At 34.0% G+C, this 17788-nt stretch overlaps 2 protein-coding genes and 1 long non-coding RNA gene across 3 annotated transcripts; 1 reads left to right on the top strand and 2 right to left on the bottom strand.

Annotated features, from left to right (window-relative positions):
* Positions 1 to 284: 284 nt before the first annotated feature.
* On the bottom strand, positions 285 to 966 carry LOC115957433 (auxin-responsive protein SAUR32-like). The gene has a single exon (XM_031075672.1). It carries the CDS (start codon positions 867 to 869, stop codon positions 522 to 524), a length of 348 nt encoding a protein of 115 aa, XP_030931532.1. The 5' UTR covers positions 870 to 966; the 3' UTR covers positions 285 to 521.
* Positions 967 to 2966: 2000 nt separating this feature from the next.
* On the top strand, positions 2967 to 4115 carry LOC115956968 (uncharacterized mitochondrial protein AtMg00310-like). Its single transcript, XM_031075224.1, has 2 exons — positions 2967 to 3489; positions 4066 to 4115. The coding sequence occupies exons 1-2, from the start codon at positions 2967 to 2969 to the stop codon at positions 4113 to 4115; spliced, it is 573 nt and encodes a 190-aa protein (XP_030931084.1).
* A 10946-nt stretch (positions 4116 to 15061) lies between these two features.
* On the bottom strand, positions 15062 to 17480 carry LOC115954445. Its single transcript, XR_004083908.1, has 2 exons — positions 17129 to 17480; positions 15062 to 16019 (listed from the first exon to the last, which is right to left on the bottom strand). It is a non-coding gene; the product is annotated as an uncharacterized LOC115954445 (long non-coding RNA).
* Positions 17481 to 17788: the final 308 nt, after the last annotated feature.

The raw sequence follows: 17788 nt of genomic DNA, 5'->3' as shown, positions 1-17788 counted from the left end.
CTTCCCCCCAACTAATGAAATTAAGGGTTAAAGAAGATCTATGATGCATAGCATTGCAATAGTAAATAAGTAATTGTTGGGGGGAAAGATGTCATGCATAGTTGTACTATCTATATTGATAATTGCAATTTTAAGAGCTAAAGCAACTGCTTTGGCCCTACCATGGTTTGGACTTGTTTGAAATCTTCCTAATCCTCTCGATTCGTACGGATGGTGCCATTAGCCCATTTTAACATTGAAATTTTCAGAAATCCGTCTTCAAGAATCAAGAAACAAAGAAAAAGAAAAGAAAAGCAATAGAAGTTCTCTTTTATCATTACGGTTCCTAACCAAAAAAAAATAAAAAATAAAAAAAGTGATTACAATTGCTAGCAACTCCTTTTGTCGTCATCATCATCTCATCTATAACATCATCACTGCCCAACTACCGAGAAAAATGGGAACACAAACCCTACAAGACTCCAAATTTACATGACCCAAAGAGATTTTGAGGGGTCAAAGGTTGCAGTCTTTGATCATCATCAAACCCTAAAACACCCAATTACATGATGATGGTGATGGAGGGACTTCTCCCTATCAATCATGCCTTGGACGTACCTAAACTCCTCCACATGGCAAGGGATGGTGATGGTTCCTTTCTGATCAAACCCGTACTCTTCTTCAGCCTCCTTCAAGAGCTGCATGAACAGTGGGTGGTTGAAATATATCACAGGCACCACAAATCTCTGTTGCTCTTCACCTTGGCCCACCTTGATTGCCAAACACCCTTTTGGCACATCTCTTATCTCTTGCTGTTGATGCTGCTTCTTCTGATGATGATGAGGCAAGAGCAGATGGAAGTTTCGCAGACTTTTCTCTCCACTTCCCATATCTGCAGCAAAAGCGAAAACAAAGACAGAAAAACAAAGAAAGAAAGACTAGCCCTTGTTAGATAGCTAGTTTTTTTCTTCTTTCTTTTTGAGTGTTTTTTTCCGATCTCCCAAGAAAATCTTACAAGAAAACAAGAGGAAAAGGCCAAGGGTTCTTGAAGAGGGTTAAGGAAGAGTATCTGAGAGACCTTGGTACGTTGGTCATAGTTGATAAACTCAAAGAATAAAACGCTTATTTAGCCAGAAAAAAGAATGGGTATCATATATAGCAGCTTAGTGAGAGAGAAGGGCTGTTGGTAGCTCAAGAAAGTGAGGCTTTGTAAGGCGTAGAATAGGGTTTTGTTGTTTTCAACACTGAGTAGAATTCTAGACCCTTTGATCTTAGAAACCAAGATGATGTTGATCTCTGTGAACCTAGCAGATAAGTATTATTAGTAGATGAGGGCCCAGAAAAGGAGGCTTTTGTAACGTACGTATAGGAGTTGGGTTTCTTGAATTTTGTAAACTAACAAGATGGTTTTCGAGACGTTTGATTTAAATATGATATGAGAATGATCATTATCTGAGATGACTACTAGTGGTAGTTGTTGTTTTGTATTACACCTACTCTCTTGTTTGGGAGAACTAGGACGTTTGCTATGTCATTTTAAATAACATTTTTTAGTTTTTAAATAATATTATATGTTTTTCTTATACATTTTTCACTTATATATATTTTTAAAAAATATAAACAACGTTATTAAAATAATGTTATCAAACGGCCCCCTAGTTTTTTGAATCCAATAAACTAATAAAACTAAGCTCTTCCAAATAATTATTAATGTGCCGTTCTAGACCCTTGTTCTTATTCTTAGGAGCTAAAATGATCATAGTTATCATTATCATCCTCTGTATAGAAAACTATCTTTTAAGTTATAAGTTCCTTTTATGAGAACTTTTTTATAAATTGTGTAGGTTCTACATATTGTGAGATAAATGTCTCATGAGATATATTCTTCTTCCCTCTCCCTTGTGTGTGTGTTTGTTTCTCAAAAAAAAAAAAAAAAAAAAAAAAAAAAAAAAAGCTTGGAGTATAACTTCTAACATATTTTCATAGTTAGTTTATGTATAATATTTTAAAGCATTAATTTTCTATAAGTACAATCATACTTTTACACAAATTATTTTGAAACAAAATAAGCCCATCCAAATTTTATAAACCAACCGATAATATTCTAGACTTCTCATCAAAGAGGACATGATAATCATCATGCATGACGGAGTCTTATGAGCACTCTCAAAAAAAAAAAAAAATTCTCTTTCAAAATTTAATTTAATTTTAATTAGAAATGTACTTTTTCTATTTTAGTTAGTCACTTTTGGATATACATGTTTATTATAGCTAAAAAAGAGAGGAAGAATTTTGGACACATTAGTCTTTGCAACGTACTTTATAAGATCTTCTCAAAAGTACTTGCCAATAGATTGAAATGAGTGCTTCCACATCTTATATCCGAACACCAAAGTTCCTTCATTAAAGGTCACCTCGTTACCGACAACATCATGGTAGCTTTTGAAACTTTAAATTACATGAAGAATCACAATTTGGGGAAGAAGGGTTTTATGGCTTTCAAATTAGACATGAGCAAGGCATATGATCGGGTTGAATGGTCTTTCTTGAGGGAAGTCATGAAAAGAATGGGTTTCAATGATAAATGGGTGGAGTTAGTTATGGAGTGTGTATCTACAGTGACCTATTCTCTCTTGATAAATGGTGAACCTATGGGAAACATCAAACCAAGTTGAGGTATCCGCCAAGGGGACCCATTGTCACCCTATCTCTTTTTGTTATGCTCGGAGGGCCTTCATAAAATGATTAAAAAAGCAGCGGATAATGGTGACATCCAAGGTGTTTCTATTTGTCGAAATGAGCCTAAACTAACACACTTATTCTTTGCGGATGATAGCCTTTTGTTTTGCAGGGCCACTACTCAAGAGTGTCAAAAGGTGTTAGAAATACTTTCTTTGTATGAACGAGCTTCAGGGCAAAAGTTGAATAGAGATAAGACATCTCTATTTTTCAGCAAATCCACCTCAATTGAAATGCAAAATCAAATCATGAGTGCACTTGGAGTTTCAACCTTGAGGCAATATGAGGAGTACCTTGGACTACCAGCCATGGTGGGTAGAAATAAAAGAGCTAGCTTTGATGACTTGAAGCAAAGAGTGTGGAAGAAATTACAAGGGTGGGAGGGGAAGTTATTTTCTCAAGCTGGAAGAGAAGTTCTTATCAAAGCAGTAATACAAGCAATTCCTACTTGCATCATGAGTTGCTTCAAACTCCCAACCATGTTGTGCCATGACATTGAGTCTCTTGTTCACAAGTTTTGGCGGGGACAAAGGGGAGATAGGAGGAAAGTGCATTGGGTAAAATGGGATGACTTGTGCCAACATAAAACTCAAGGAGGATTGGGGTTCAAAGATCTTGTGATGTTTAATGAGGCTATGTTAGCCAAATTAGCTTGGCGGTTGCTGCATGATGATAACTCACTCTTTTATAGAGTCTTCAAGACTAGACTTTTTCCAAATGGGACTATTCTTGAGGCTAAAGAAGCCCCATCTGCTTCGTATGCTTGGAAAAGTATCTTGAAAGGTCAAGATGTCATAAACAGGGGAGCTTTATGGAGGGTGGGAGATGGGAAGCAAATCAGAATTTGGGCGAATAACTAGTTGCCGTCTAGGAATGCAGCAAAGAATTACCACTCCAGTTATTTGTGGCCAAGAAAATTCTAACGTTGAAGTGCTCATAAATCCAGCCACAAGGAGTTGGAGAGGTGAAGTTGTAGATCATGCATTTAATACAGTTGAAGCTGAGGTGATTAAGAGCATCCCCCTAAGCTCATCAAGCCATGCTGACACACTAATATGGCCTTTCACCCCATCAGGTCAATATTAAGTGAAATCGGGCTATAGATTTCTGCAAGAGAATGCAGAAAATTCACATGCACCAGCCCAAGATTCTGCCTTCTGGAAAAAAGTTTGGAGCCTTGAAGTCCCTAGCAAAGTTAAAAACTTTGTTTGGCATGCTTGTAAGGAGGCCTTGCCCACCAGGAAAAACTTGCAACTGAGAAAAATAATCCCTGATGGCCTATGCAATCTCTGCAAGGTTGGGGATGAAGATTGCTTACATGCTTTATTTTTCTGTTCTGATGTGCAGGTAATTTGGAGCTCAGAATAGCCATGTATATCGGGTATGCAAGGGAGTAGTGTGAAGGAAATTTTCAATCAAGCTTTCTTGGAAAAAAAAGGATGTAGCACTACTGGCCTTCACGGGTTGGGCTGTGTGGAATCGAATAAATCAAATACGTTTCAAGGAGAGTGCATGCCCATTAGATCAGATTCTACCATTGGCAAAGGAAAGGAAAAGGGAGTTCAAAGTCTTCATCTAGCAACTCTGAAAATGCAGCACCGAAAACACACCAAATGGAAGCCACCAAATAGGGAGTTTTACAAGGTTAATTATGATGGAGCGGTCTTTGCAGAGCAAGGAAGAGTAGGCTTAGGTGTCATCATCTGGAATTTAGATGGGGAAGTCATGGCTTCAATGTTCCAGCAAGTTCAGCTCCCCACAATAGTTACGTAGGTTGAAGCATTGGCAACGAGGAAAGCAGCAAAATTCACCCTTGAGATTGGTGTTAATAAAGTTGGTCTTGGCAGGTGACTCGAAGATCGTTTACAAGGATCTCAAGAATAATGGTCCTTCACTGGCTCTACATAGTCACTTGATACAGGATGTTAAAGCTTTGTTTCCTTAGTTTTCTAGCATTTGTTTTAGTCATGTAGGTCGGGCAAAAAATAAAGCCACCCATTCACTAGCTAGAAGGGCAATTCTTTCACGAAATTTAAATGTCTGGATGGAAGATGTACCACCAGACATCCTTGATGTAGTTCAAGCTGATTTCAGCCCCCATTGATTTTTAATACAAGTAGGAATGGCAACGGGTCGGGTTCGGGCCGGGTTTTTCTATACTTGGACCCGACCCGCGGGCCAAGACCTATGGCTCAGACCCGACCCATTAACTAAGCGGGTTTTTTTCCCAGGCCTCGGACCCGCGAGCCCCGTTAAAGGATTGGGTTCAATTCGTGGCCCAACCAAAAAAAAAAAAAAAAATTCAGATCCAAACACAAACACAAACACAAATCCAAACACAATCACAATCACAGATTTCAGATCTACATTTTCCCTTTCAAAATCACAATCCAAACACAAATTTTAGATCTATGATTTTCATTTTTCCCTTTCAGAAATCATAAACAAAAACACAAACACAAACACAAATTCACATGATTGAGGCGAACTGAACCCAGAAAAAAAAATAGAAAAAAGACAAAAAAATGGAGACAATGCGAGAGCGACAGCGAGGATCAAACGGAGTTGAGACTTGAGAGAAACGAGAACGGCAAGGACGAAACTGCCTCCTTCCCTTCTTAAATCTGTCGGAACGGCGAGGATGGTTAGCTCTTCTGGTATCAATACTTCCATTTGTCGGAAACGGGAGTCCCGCTAGCTCTTGTCTGATGAGTTCATGATGTTCATCACGCTATACATACGGCTTGTGGCCGTGCGTGTGAGATCGTTGAGAGATGAGAGGCGATAACTAAGAGAGCTGAAGAGATGAGAGGCGTTAGAGGCTGAAATGAGGAGCAGAATTGAGAGTTTAGGGTTTTAACTATATATATGAGGGTAATTTAGTAATTTTATATATAATATAACCGAGTCTTAACCGGGTTGGGTTTCGGGTTTTTTTGATAAAACCCGAACTCGACCCGGACCCGCTTCGGGTTTTTTTTTTAAAACCCATACCCGATTCTATTATTTATCGGGCTACGTAAAATCCAGCCCATTAGGGTCGGACCGGACCGGGTATCCACGGGTCGGATCTAAATTGCCATCCCTAAATACAAGTGCAATTTTCATTCTAAAAAAAAAAAAAAAAAAAATCTCACCCGAATTCAAAGGAAAATATTGGTATCTATAGTAGTTTTTTTTTTTTTTTTTTTTTTTTTTTGGGGCAAATAAAAGTTGAGTTGGGTTGACCCACAATTCAAGCAAGTCAACCCATTTTTAACACATAAATTTTTAGTTTTGAGAGCACTTTTCAAAGCAACTTGATTCTTTACACTTAACATATGATTTTTCTTTTCCTCTTTTCTTTCATTTCTTCTCTTAATTAGTATTGGAGGTAAAATTCTTACCAAGTATCGATCTTGTCTTTTTAAATAATGTAGAAGTTTTAATTTGCACTCGAAGCTAGTTCCATGGATTTGAAGATAATATTTAATCCATTTATTAGAAAGTCATAGTTATTAAAAAAAATAAAAAAAAGTAGTTCTTTATTGACCTATGTTCATTGTATACTAAAGTTATATTAAATTATGGTATTGTAGATGAAATACTTACAAAATTACTTGCCATCTATGGTGCAATTTGCAAATATGAATATTTTCACTATCAGATCTACAACTATCATTGAGTAGATTGTGCAATTCATATTAATTTTTTTTATCCAACATGTTATATATATATATATATATATATAGTTATCTTTATAGTTAATCAAACTTTATTTATATATTTTTTTCATAAACAAGTGCATATAACGAGATTGATAATGTGATATGGTCCACATATATAATTTATTTATTTATTTTTTTTTTTTTTTATCTTTTTATTCTCTTATTCATAATAAACAAAAAAACAATATGATTAAGTTTCTTTCTTTTTTTAAAAAAAAAATTGTTTTTATTTTATATTTTTTTATGTGAAAAAAGTACATGTCTTTGTAACATTTAAAAGATTGGATTATGACCATAGGTTGGTAACTCGTTAGTATTCGAATTAGACCAAATCAATGCAACCCGTTTGACACGTCTAGTTTGCAAATGCCCGGAGCTGGGAGGGCTAATGATGGAAGAAGAGGGCAGTAGTGTAATTTGATGTTTTAACAATGAGCAAAAGACACGTGTAGGGTGAGTGGAATAAGGGAAGACACGTGGGTGGAGGTGGGGTTTTGATTCATAGCTATAGCTGACAACGCGATGTCGTTTAGGGGAGGGGAATAATTCCAGAGATAGCCAATAGCAAGTCTTGAACATGTCCAAGTACCCATCAAGATGTCTTCTCAACTTATGGTCTCTCAAATTGAATTTTGGCATTTTTATTCAAATAATTCATATGCTCCTATGAGAAGTTCCAATCTTGTACCCAAAAAGATCCATCACATATGTGGCTTTAATTTTATTACGAGGAATAAAAGTATTACACATTTTTGGTACATGTTACTTTTGCCAACCCAATAAAGAGACTCTATTTCAATGTTCTAGCTTTTTGTTTTTGTTTTTTTTCTCTATCTACCTTGATTAACTTAGTTAAAAAGTTTTTTTTTTTTTGTTTCTTTGTTTCTTTTCTTTTTTTATGATGTAATCGTGCTACTCTAGCAAATGCTAGTGTTGCAAAAGAGAAAAAGGGGTCATATATCCTTCTTTTTCTTCCTTAGTGTATATCATATTTCTCAATTAATAAAGTCTAATATCGTTTCCTCTCAAAAAAAAAAAAAAAAAAAGTTATATGCATGTTGCCTTGTAGTTCCTTATTGGAATTGAATATTATTCATCTTTACTATTGAGTTTGTCCATAATACTTATTTTTCTTTTCATCTGGATAAGGTTCATCCTCAATAATATATATATATATATATATATATATATATATTCACCATTGCTGTTAATTATAAGTATTATTTTTTGATGCAGTTTGTATCCTAGGATATTTGATGGTTAGATGATTTTTAATTCATTGCGGGTGAATCTCAAAACTTATCTTGGCTAAGTATATCTCAAGTATATTCAACTATAATTAGTATTCCAAATCATGATGATATGGATATCTTAAATTCATGAGTCTAATTTAAGTAGAATATATTTTTTTATCCTCAATCAATGCAACTATTTTGCTTAAACAAATTTATATTTCCATGCTTTACACAATGTCTAACAAGAGAATAAGTTCATCCACACTACCAAACTATTTGACCAACAAATTCATTTATTTAGTAAAGCAATATGTCACTATCATATTGCTTTTCTGAAAACAACTCAATATTAAGAAATTAAACAAAATTAGATAAAAAGGCTAAAGAGATAACCATTCATTTCTCAAATAATCAAACTGGTAATCAATACAAAATAGGGCATGTGTGCTCACATGAGTACAAGACACAAGTCGGAATCAGTTCCAAGCGAATCCAATATTATGTATATGTCCGCTAAGAACTAAGAAGCACGTGATCATAAGTTTGTGACCGTTGGATACATCTGGGAATCAATAACTAAAATCACCATTCACCAGAATATTTTAGCCAAAAAAAAAAAAAACCCAAAAGGAAAGGTATAGGCATAGAAATGGAGAATAAAATCAGGAACAGAATGACAAAACTGTCATCTTCTTTCCCTTCAAATATACAGGTCCCTTGGGGCCCAAACTTTGGCAGTGCAAGATTATATGATATATATATATATATATATATATGTTGCTAGATTTTATTGCCTACAGAGAAAAGGCATGGACTAGGAAGTTTGGCAGGGTTTGAGTGTTGCATTATGCAGTGTAATTTAAGTTATAAATAGGTGGAAATCTCCAATGCTTAAAGGGTCAAGGGTGTGCAGCATAATAGTTTCTGAGTCTTTCAGCAAAAGAATAATAGTCTGTTTTGATGAGTCTCTCATCTGACCATTTCAAAGATGGAACAAAAGTTGATTTTCCTGATGATATGATTAGTAGTGTCCACTTTTTTGTTGTTGCTAAATGCATGTTGTGGGGCCCGTTGAACCTCAAGGGATAAAATTCCTGGCATTTTCGAGGAAATAATCCTGTTTTAAAAATCTCCTCAACCCCACCTAAAATTCAGATATGGTTTGATAGGAAGTTTGGAACATTTTGTTTTTGGAAATTATATCTATATGCTAAGCTTAATTATTAGGTTGTTTTGGAGTATAGTAATGTGGAGAGAGAATATGTTGGTGGACAATGCAAATAAATTCATGTGTTCTCAATAATTGCAAAATAAATAAATAAATAAATAATTTAAATATTTTATAAATGAGATTATTACTAGTATTTACTATTTAGGGGTGGCAAACAAGTTCAGATCATGAGTTGTGGCCAAATAAGTTCGTGTCATATTCAGGTCAACACGATTGTTTATAAAAAGAATAGTAATACATGTCAAACCTATTTGAAAATAAGATGATATATAAAATTTGGCTACTAGATCCTCAAATAGTCATCCACAAAATACTAAGGATCTAAAGAATTCAAGGTTTATTTATTTATTTTTATTTTGTGAAATAAGGTGATGATTATTATATATTAATGAGAACTAGTTCACTAGGCCATGAGCAATCTTGATACATAAAAGGAGGACATTGGGTTTATTCTTTCACTCTAACACTATGTTCTTTTTCGTCCTGGCCAAAAGATTAGCACATCTATTAGCTTCATAGAAAATATGGTGTGTCTGTGTGAGTGCATTGTCCACTACCAACAAAGCAGGTTCTTGTAATCTCCTCTTTGGCTATAATATATATGTGGCACTAATATACTATTACAATTTTTGTAATTAGAAAAAGAAAGGATAAAATTGAAATGTTAATGGAGAAAGTATCTCTTGTTACAAACATACCAAGTCAATCATGTATCAAGTTAATGAGTGCATATCATATAGGAGATTGGTGGGACTAACTTTGATAAAGGAAAATGTGAATTATATGGTACCTACCAATACCATAAGCTTAACTTTTTACGAAAACAAAAAAGATTGCACTTTCCTCTCTTAACTATGGTGTAGTTGCAATGTTCCTTTAAACTTTAAAATAGAGAAATCTTCCCCCCACACCCCCCCCCCCCCCCTCTCCCCACCCTTATGGTTGTTAAATAGCATTTTGCCCTCTACCAATAAGATTTTTGTTAAATTTAACCCAAAAAAATCAAATTTTGTCATATTTTCCTAGATAAATGGGATAAAAGTGCTTATTATTAATAGTTAAAGAGAGACATTGCTCAATTCTAAAGGACAGTAGACATTAGAACTACACCATAATTAAAGGGGAAAAATGCAATTAACACCTTTTGTTTTCATACTATATTATACACACACGACAGATTTGAACCTATGATATTCTCTCCACGATGATTGTTCTTTATTATTAGGTTAAGACATCAATTCATTTTTAATGCAAATGGGATTCGAACCTAAATTCGAAAATAATGTACTTTATCAGTTAATGAGCTAACTTGAATCCATATTGTGCTTATAAACTCTATGAATCAACCTAGGTGTTACATGTTCTATGGCATACTTACTTTCTCCAAGTGACATTATAAATACATCAAAACTATTAGGGTAGTGCCTTCAAAAAAAAAGAAATAAAACATGTTGTGTGGCATACTTACTTTCTCCGATTGACATTATAAATACATCAAAACTATTAGTGTAGTGCCTTCAAAAAAAAAAAAACTATAAGTGTAGTTTGCTCTAAGTGAAACTCTATTATCAAAATTTTCAAGAATTTAAAATATTGTTTGACAAATTCGATTAATAACTATTTTTTTTTTACATTTTTTTGGCTTGACAAAAGTTCGGTTTTACAAGATGTGTTTTCACCAAGTAATTTTATATCTTTTTATTCTTTTATTATTAGAATACAATTTCAATTAAAGTATTAAATTGTTTTTCTTACTATATATAGATTTCTATTTATTGATACGTGTGTGGTACGGATATAGTGCCAATAAGTTGTGAATGATTCTATATATATATATATATATATATATATATATATGAAGGCCCTTTGGCGTTGAGCTAGGGTAACAAGTCATGAACAATCGAAGGCCATGCCACTGACAGCACTTTTCACTTTATTATGATTATATAATTTATATCTAATTATATCTTGTGACTGAGAGAGACAGATTCATGGTTGAAACTTGAAACTTAAAAGAAAGATGCAAAGTCTTAAGTAAGTGCGGAGTGGAAAAACCGTCCAAAGTGGGGGAGTGAATGTTTGCTTTGTGAAGAAAGTTGAGGTTTTTGAAATGATGTTTTTTGACGACTTATTCTCTCTCTCTCTCTCTCTCTCTCTCTCTCTCTATATATATATATATTATTGTTGGAGTTTCCTTTTTCCCTTTGAATATTGATTTTTCATAATTTGACTTCACTATATATCATACATACAATATATATAAGGTCAATGGATATATGAAACACGCATAAATAGACAAAAACATTGACCACTACTGGTTAAGAGTTGAGACCTGGTCGTCATTAGAAAACACAATAACTAGCCACATTGGTGCAGCCTGTTTCCTCTCTTTTTCTCCTTCATCATGCGTGGGAGACCAATTCTTTGATAGATTGTAAGTAAAGTTTGCTTGTTTGCAAAGTGGGTTGGTGACTTGGTGTATTTTTTTTATTTATTTTTTTATTAACATATTCCAGTTTTAGAGACTTTTCTAACATATATAATGTTGTTTACAACTAAAGACATAAAACATTTCTACTTAGGTTCCTCCTGCAATGAAAGGTGTGGTTTGTGGGTTCTTGTTCTACATCTCATTTGGGATGTTTTGGAACAGCTAGCCTTGTCTTTCAAAATAGCTTTTGAATTATTGCAAATTTTATGATTGAGTCCGTCCCACTTTGAATTTGGGCCATTATGAGTTTATGACCTCAATTTTATGTTTGAGAATTTAGAAGGAAATTGATAGGAGGGGGCTGCTGGGGGAGATAAGAGAAATAGTTATCCCCTTTCTTTTTGAAGATAATTTTATAAATAATAAGCAGTAAAAGAGAGAAGATTATATCTGCCCTTGATTATTTATTAAATGGAAAGGAAAGAAAATAGTAAGATATTATGGACATCGACAAATATACATAGTTTTCAACGAATACATCGACAATTATATAAAGATAAATGGTAACCACAATTTAATATTTTTTTAGAAAAAAACATAGATAGGAAAGGGGAGAGGATTCTAATATAAAAGCACACCACAATCTCTACTAAAACATTATGGAAAATTTTAAGGGAGATAAATGTTAACTATTAAAGATTACTAGCCTACCACTATGCACCCTTGGTGTAGTGGGTCACTCTATAAGTATAAGTATTTGTGGGATATGGGGGACAATGACTAAGGTTCAAGTCTCCAGGATGGAGTTTCACACATATATACACTTAAATTAAGTTAGAGTAGAATTTTTGAATCACATAAAAGTCCAGTCCAAAGAGGGGAATCCTTTTATAAATAGTATAGATGATAAATTGATAAAAGCAAAGGGAAAGTACCACCAAAAAAAAAATTTGATATAATCTGTCTTCAAATTTCCCTAATTTGAGAAAATTGAAAGATAGAGAGAGAATTTTGAAGGAGTATGGTATCCTTTAGGGCTTGTTTGGATTGAGAGAGAGTAGAAAAGAAGTTTGCTGAAAATTAACTAAATTTTAGACAACTCTACTCTACTCTACTCCCCCACAATCCAAACAAACCATTACAAATCCCTCAAATATATATATATTTATATATATATACATATATATATATATATATATCCAACCTGGCCAAGGATGACCTTTTGATGCTATTCTCCTCTTCCCACCCGGCCCAATCATACCTTAGCTTTACGAAAGATGCAAGGACTGACTTGATCTGTCCTAAGTCATTCAAAATTCATTCTGGCCCAATGAGCCTAATTGGAAATTTCATAGGGTTTATATGGGAGGTTTTTAATCAGGCTGGGCCAAAGGAGAACTCATAAAAGATGATATTATCAAAATGTAAAAAAGCTAGCTGTTCGGTCAGTGGGATGTTTGATTAAAGTTGAAAAGTTATATTCTGGTAATAAAAAAAAATTTTAAAAAAATTAAAAGGAGAACCACTCTTGTTAGGCTCATTTATGCGTATGGCATAGGCCTTAATTACAAAGGGATAGGCCACAGATTAGAATCTAGAAATTGGCAAAGTCCAATAACCATTATAAGGACTCGATTAGGCTTATTTCAGTCTGCGTATATGGGAAATTGGGCATTAAAGAAGCCTAGCCCAAAGATCTGGACATGAAGAATAGGCAAATTAACCCAGAGCACGAAAATTTTGCATAATAATATTAGAAGGTTCATACTGTAATCAATACTCTAAAAATATACAGTCAATTCAATAATAATAATAATGAATTAAAATGGAAAAAAAAAAAATGTGCTGTCAAATTTACTAATATCATCGAGGCAAAATTTCTCAAAGTGCGATGAATAAGATAATAAGCATCGTTTGGATAGAATGCCCGCCAAGTAAATGCAACTCATACCAATTCACACTTCAGATGCATGGTAGAATATCCATGCAATGCATTATGTATAGGTCATAGTTATTAAATTCATATCAATCCAACTATTCAAACCGGTAAATCGGTGACTGAATAGTCAATACTAAACTGATTCAAATATTTAATTAGACTGTTTCAACATATGACTTGGTTAAACCCAATTAAATTTGATAAGTTCTTTGTAACCCATTTAACCGGACATGTTCTTAAAAATGTCGGGGTTTTTTCATGTAGCTCAAATCACTTATTTGTCTAATTTTTATAAATAGTTTAACATGTTGGAAAAATGAAATGATATATTAAGGAAAGAAATCAATGAATACAATATCTTTCATGATTTATTTACTCTTATTTTTATAAATGTATATCCTAATTTATTTACCGTTTTTAAAGTAATTATAAGCTTTCTAAAGGTTTAAATTATTCTTCCTATCAAAAAAAAAAAAAAAAGGTTTAAATTATTTTATTTCATTTTTTTTTTAAATTTCTTTCAAAATACTTTTATCTAAATGAATTATTTCTACTTATATTTGTGTTGATATTCTTAGGAAAAGTCTACAATTCCCACACAATTTTTTGTGGGTATGTTACATCTAGTAGTTAACTTTTTTTGAGAAAAATCTAGTAGTTAACTTAGTATAACATGTCACCAAAACATTATATTAGATGATACTAATGTCACATTGGGTAGTAGAGATGTCATATATAATGGTAAACATATCATGTTTGATGGTGACTTTAGAATTTAGTCATATTAGATGGTATCAATGTCACATCCAATAGTACTAATATCACATATGACGATAAACATATCACATTTTATGATAACTTTATTCTTTAGTCACATTGAATAGTTCACCCACTAGGGGAACCTCAAGAGGGGGACATGCCCTATGTCCACTGACTCTTTTGTTAGTACAGCATAGGAAGTCCTTGTTTTAGTGAGAGCTTAGTACCAAATGATAAGTACGTTACATTTGATGAAAACCTTATTTGGACAAAAAAGTAAAATAATTGGTGCCTAGAATTGGATTTGATGATGCAAAGGACCAATGGTTGCACTTTCAAAGGAGATTTGAAAGACTTGCAAGAATAAAATTAGATAGAACTCTAAATAGCACTGGTGCAGTGCCAGCAAAATATTCTTTGATACTTAAATTAGCTCAGAACCACCAAAATGTCTAGTGTAGAAAAGTATTTTATGGGATTTCTCTCATAGCTTGATATGGTGACATTTGAGGTTAATTTATATTGGATGTTTGGCCATTACTTCTATGATTCTCGTCATTTCCCTTCGTTTGGGCATGGAAGGCATCATAGTTGTGATTATGGGCAGATATTTGAGGATTTGTGTCCACGTTTAGGAGTGGTGTGTTATTTATTTGTGAATAGAATGCACTGGTCTAGGAGTCCAAAGAGGCAAGAGGTTGAGGTTACCAATCAAAATGGATTTCAAAATTTGAAATTCCAATCACAAGGCTTAGGAAAAAAGTGAGATCAATGCTACCATGGATTCCACTATAAGTGGCCAGGCTTCATTAATTGTACTTATACTATTGGAATAATCAATTCAACAGATATGTATAACCTATGTCGAAGCTAATAATATGAGGTCTTTAGCTTCCCATCCAATCCAATTGTTCGATCGAAGTCTTCAAAACTTTTTGAAGTCTTGGTCAAGTGTAGTAGACACTAGACACTCACACATAATTCATAAAAAGTAGTGGCAGTAAGGGCTTTTATAGTAATTCACAAAACTTGAATAGATGTTCTCTCTTTCTCTCTCCTTGGAAATCATTGTAAAGCGACTCTCAAAAAGATTATGACTATTGAGTAAAAAAGTAAGCAGCAATGGCTTTCGACTTTATGTTTGCAAATGTCAAAAAGATGCAATTTCCCAAAAGGAAGTTCTTTAAGAGACAGCATTCAAAGTTTCATACAATCCCTTTTCAAGGACCATGAAACGTGACAATAAAGGATTTACCATTACCCATCCCATATCAAGTAATAAATACTTGAGATATTGATTTATTCACTTAAGAGTCATGACAATGTACATATTAAAAATAGCATCAAAATTAATGAAAAATTTACACATTCACTTCAGTTAAATTTTGATATATGAACCGTATTGTTTAGAAAATCAAAATGCACAAGATTGAAAATAATAATAAAGTCATTGAAGGCCGCAGCTAGCAGCCTAGCACAGTAGTTTTGAGAGACAGAAAGAGATGTGTAGGTTATGTCAAAGGTAGAAGATAAGTGCGTGTGAGAAAGAGAAGTGGTCATACGTGTTCCCTATGGCCCTAGAGACCTAGGACCTACCTCATTCGCCATTCTTTTCTAATCAACTATTTTGTCTTTGTATTTATCTGAGAGCTTCTCTTCCCCATCTGTGCTCCTGTGAGACAAGCAAGATTAAAGGGAAAGTAACTAATAAGAAAGAAGGTACAATTACAAACACTAAATCCAGAACTGATTTCACAACTGAATGTGATAATTGATGTTCGCATTATTGTACGACACAAGCTCAAATATAGGGGAAAAAGTTTACACTATTCTTCAACTGGCATGTGTCTATTAACCTGCACAATGCTCCAGGTTCATTTCAAGCCAAACCCAATTGAATGGCTTTTCATACTTACCCTTTTACTTCCAGAATCCAGTGAAGAAGGGAGTCAGCTTATCATTTGGAATGCTTCTGTTCTCAAAATCTGAGTGTTCCTTTCTGAAACCAAATATCAAAGGGGAAAAATCCCATGAAGAGAGGGAGGGGTTTTGAAACAATAAAAAAATGACCAAGTTCTTAACATTACCGCTAAGAAACTTGTAGCTCCAATAACTTTTTTTACACATGATGACTTTGCAGAAGTATTTGTATTTTAGCCTTGTGCTAATATGAGTAGTGTATGAAATGGTAAGCTTAAAAAGAAAGGGAATATGCAAAAGGAAGCTAACAGTTATTGTGACAACAAAAGGAGGAATATGCAAAGTTACTATTTTGATCCTAATTTCGAACCCAAAAGCCTTTGATATAGCTGAATTTGCTCTGTACAATATCCAATTAGAATTCGTCAAGACAAAACCTCATTAAGCATCAAAAGCAGAACTACAAAATCAAAGTGGCAGAGAATGCAAAGCTTTTCATAATCATTCAGCACCATAAACTTAAAGATCTAAAGGGGTGTCAAGGTTAGAATGGAAGACCAAGCTTTGACCATTATGTTTTCAAATAAGTAAAAATTATGGACATTTTGACAGAGAGGGCTATCATTAGCTTGCTTGTTTACCTTAGCATAATAGCCTGTACTTCATTTTTTTTTTAATGATAGATTTATATTGAGATTAGTGCCAGAATCTAAACCATGAAACCCTAGGGGAGGAGGGGGCCGGTGAGGAAGAAGAAAAAGGAAGAAGGTGGAAAAAGAGAGGGGAATGTTTAGCAAAGTTCAAAGCCAGATCTGAAAAATGGCAGAAACAGACAGATCAGATTCTGAAAGCCATCATGACTAAAAATCTATCTGATGATGAACCAGAAAAAAAAAGGGGGGGGCTTAGATAGATAGAGCTTTAGACTGACAAAAACACAATCATAACTTGATAAGAAAAAAAAAAAAAAAAAAAAAAAAAAAAAGAAGGAATAGTGATGATGAAACTTTTTCAGTTCTCCCCACACAACAATGTAATAAAAATAGTCAAAATACTCATCATTACACCAATCTGCACATAACTAACATCCTTAATTGTTCAGGAAACAAAAAACCATATGATTAAAAATACTCTCAACAATTCCCCAAAACAATTACTTAAAAAAAAAAAACAATTAAAAAGACAAACCTTTGAAAGTAGCCCATGATTAATTAAAGGCTTGGTAGGTAAATGGAAGCATAAAAATTGGGGGGAATGAAGCCTGGTCCGACGACACTAAAACATGATGATGGGATTTGATTTTTTTTTTCTTAGGATCAAATAAAAGTGTCCTCGAGCCAGACAACATTCCCCTCAAAAGAAAAGGCTTCCCCATCTATCTTCATCATCATCATCATCTGAGAAAGAGAGAGAGAGAGCGTGTGTAAACGCGTCTCTTTTGTGTTTCTCTGTAGTTTTATCCCCCAAGAGTGTCGCCTATCTTTAAGGGGGGATGAGAGAGAGAGAGAGAGAGAGAGAGAGAGGGAGAGATAAGAGAGGGGGGGGGGGGGGGAGAGAATTCTAATTCTGATGGTGGTGTTGATGGATGAGAATGATATGTTGTGGTGTGTGTGTGGGAGTGCTATAAGAAGAGTGAAAAAGAACACAAAGCCAACGTTAAAAAAGACAAAAGATTGGTGCAGTCTCTACCCTACCAACTGGCTTCTCACTTCCAGAAAAGACCACGACCCCATGCACACACATACTCTCTCTCTCTCATTAATATTCAAATTTAGCAATATATGTATATATATAGTTTATACTTTATACTTAACACAATGCACATACTTTTACACACAATTGGAAAAG

This window comes from Quercus lobata, chromosome 8, assembly GCF_001633185.2.
Source record: "Quercus lobata isolate SW786 chromosome 8, ValleyOak3.0 Primary Assembly, whole genome shotgun sequence".
In the NCBI taxonomy this organism is placed as follows: domain Eukaryota; kingdom Viridiplantae; phylum Streptophyta; class Magnoliopsida; order Fagales; family Fagaceae; genus Quercus; species Quercus lobata.
The sequence above is the reverse complement of the archived record's forward strand: the minus strand, read 5'-3'. Positions and strand labels throughout refer to the sequence as shown.

What these genes read in the sequence shown, in the direction of transcription:
- LOC115957433 (XM_031075672.1), bottom strand. Translation starts at nt 869, where the DNA reads ATGGGAAGTGGAGAGAAAAGTCTGCGAAACTTCCATCTGCTCTTGCCT.
- LOC115956968 (XM_031075224.1), top strand. Translation starts at nt 2,967, where the DNA reads ATGAGTGCACTTGGAGTTTCAACCTTGAGGCAATATGAGGAGTACCTT. An exon ending in TGCTTCGTATGCTTGGAAAA is followed by an intron (nt 3,490 to 4,065) that starts GTATCTTGAAAG and finishes TCTGATGTGCAG; the next exon opens with GTAATTTGGAGCTCAGAATA.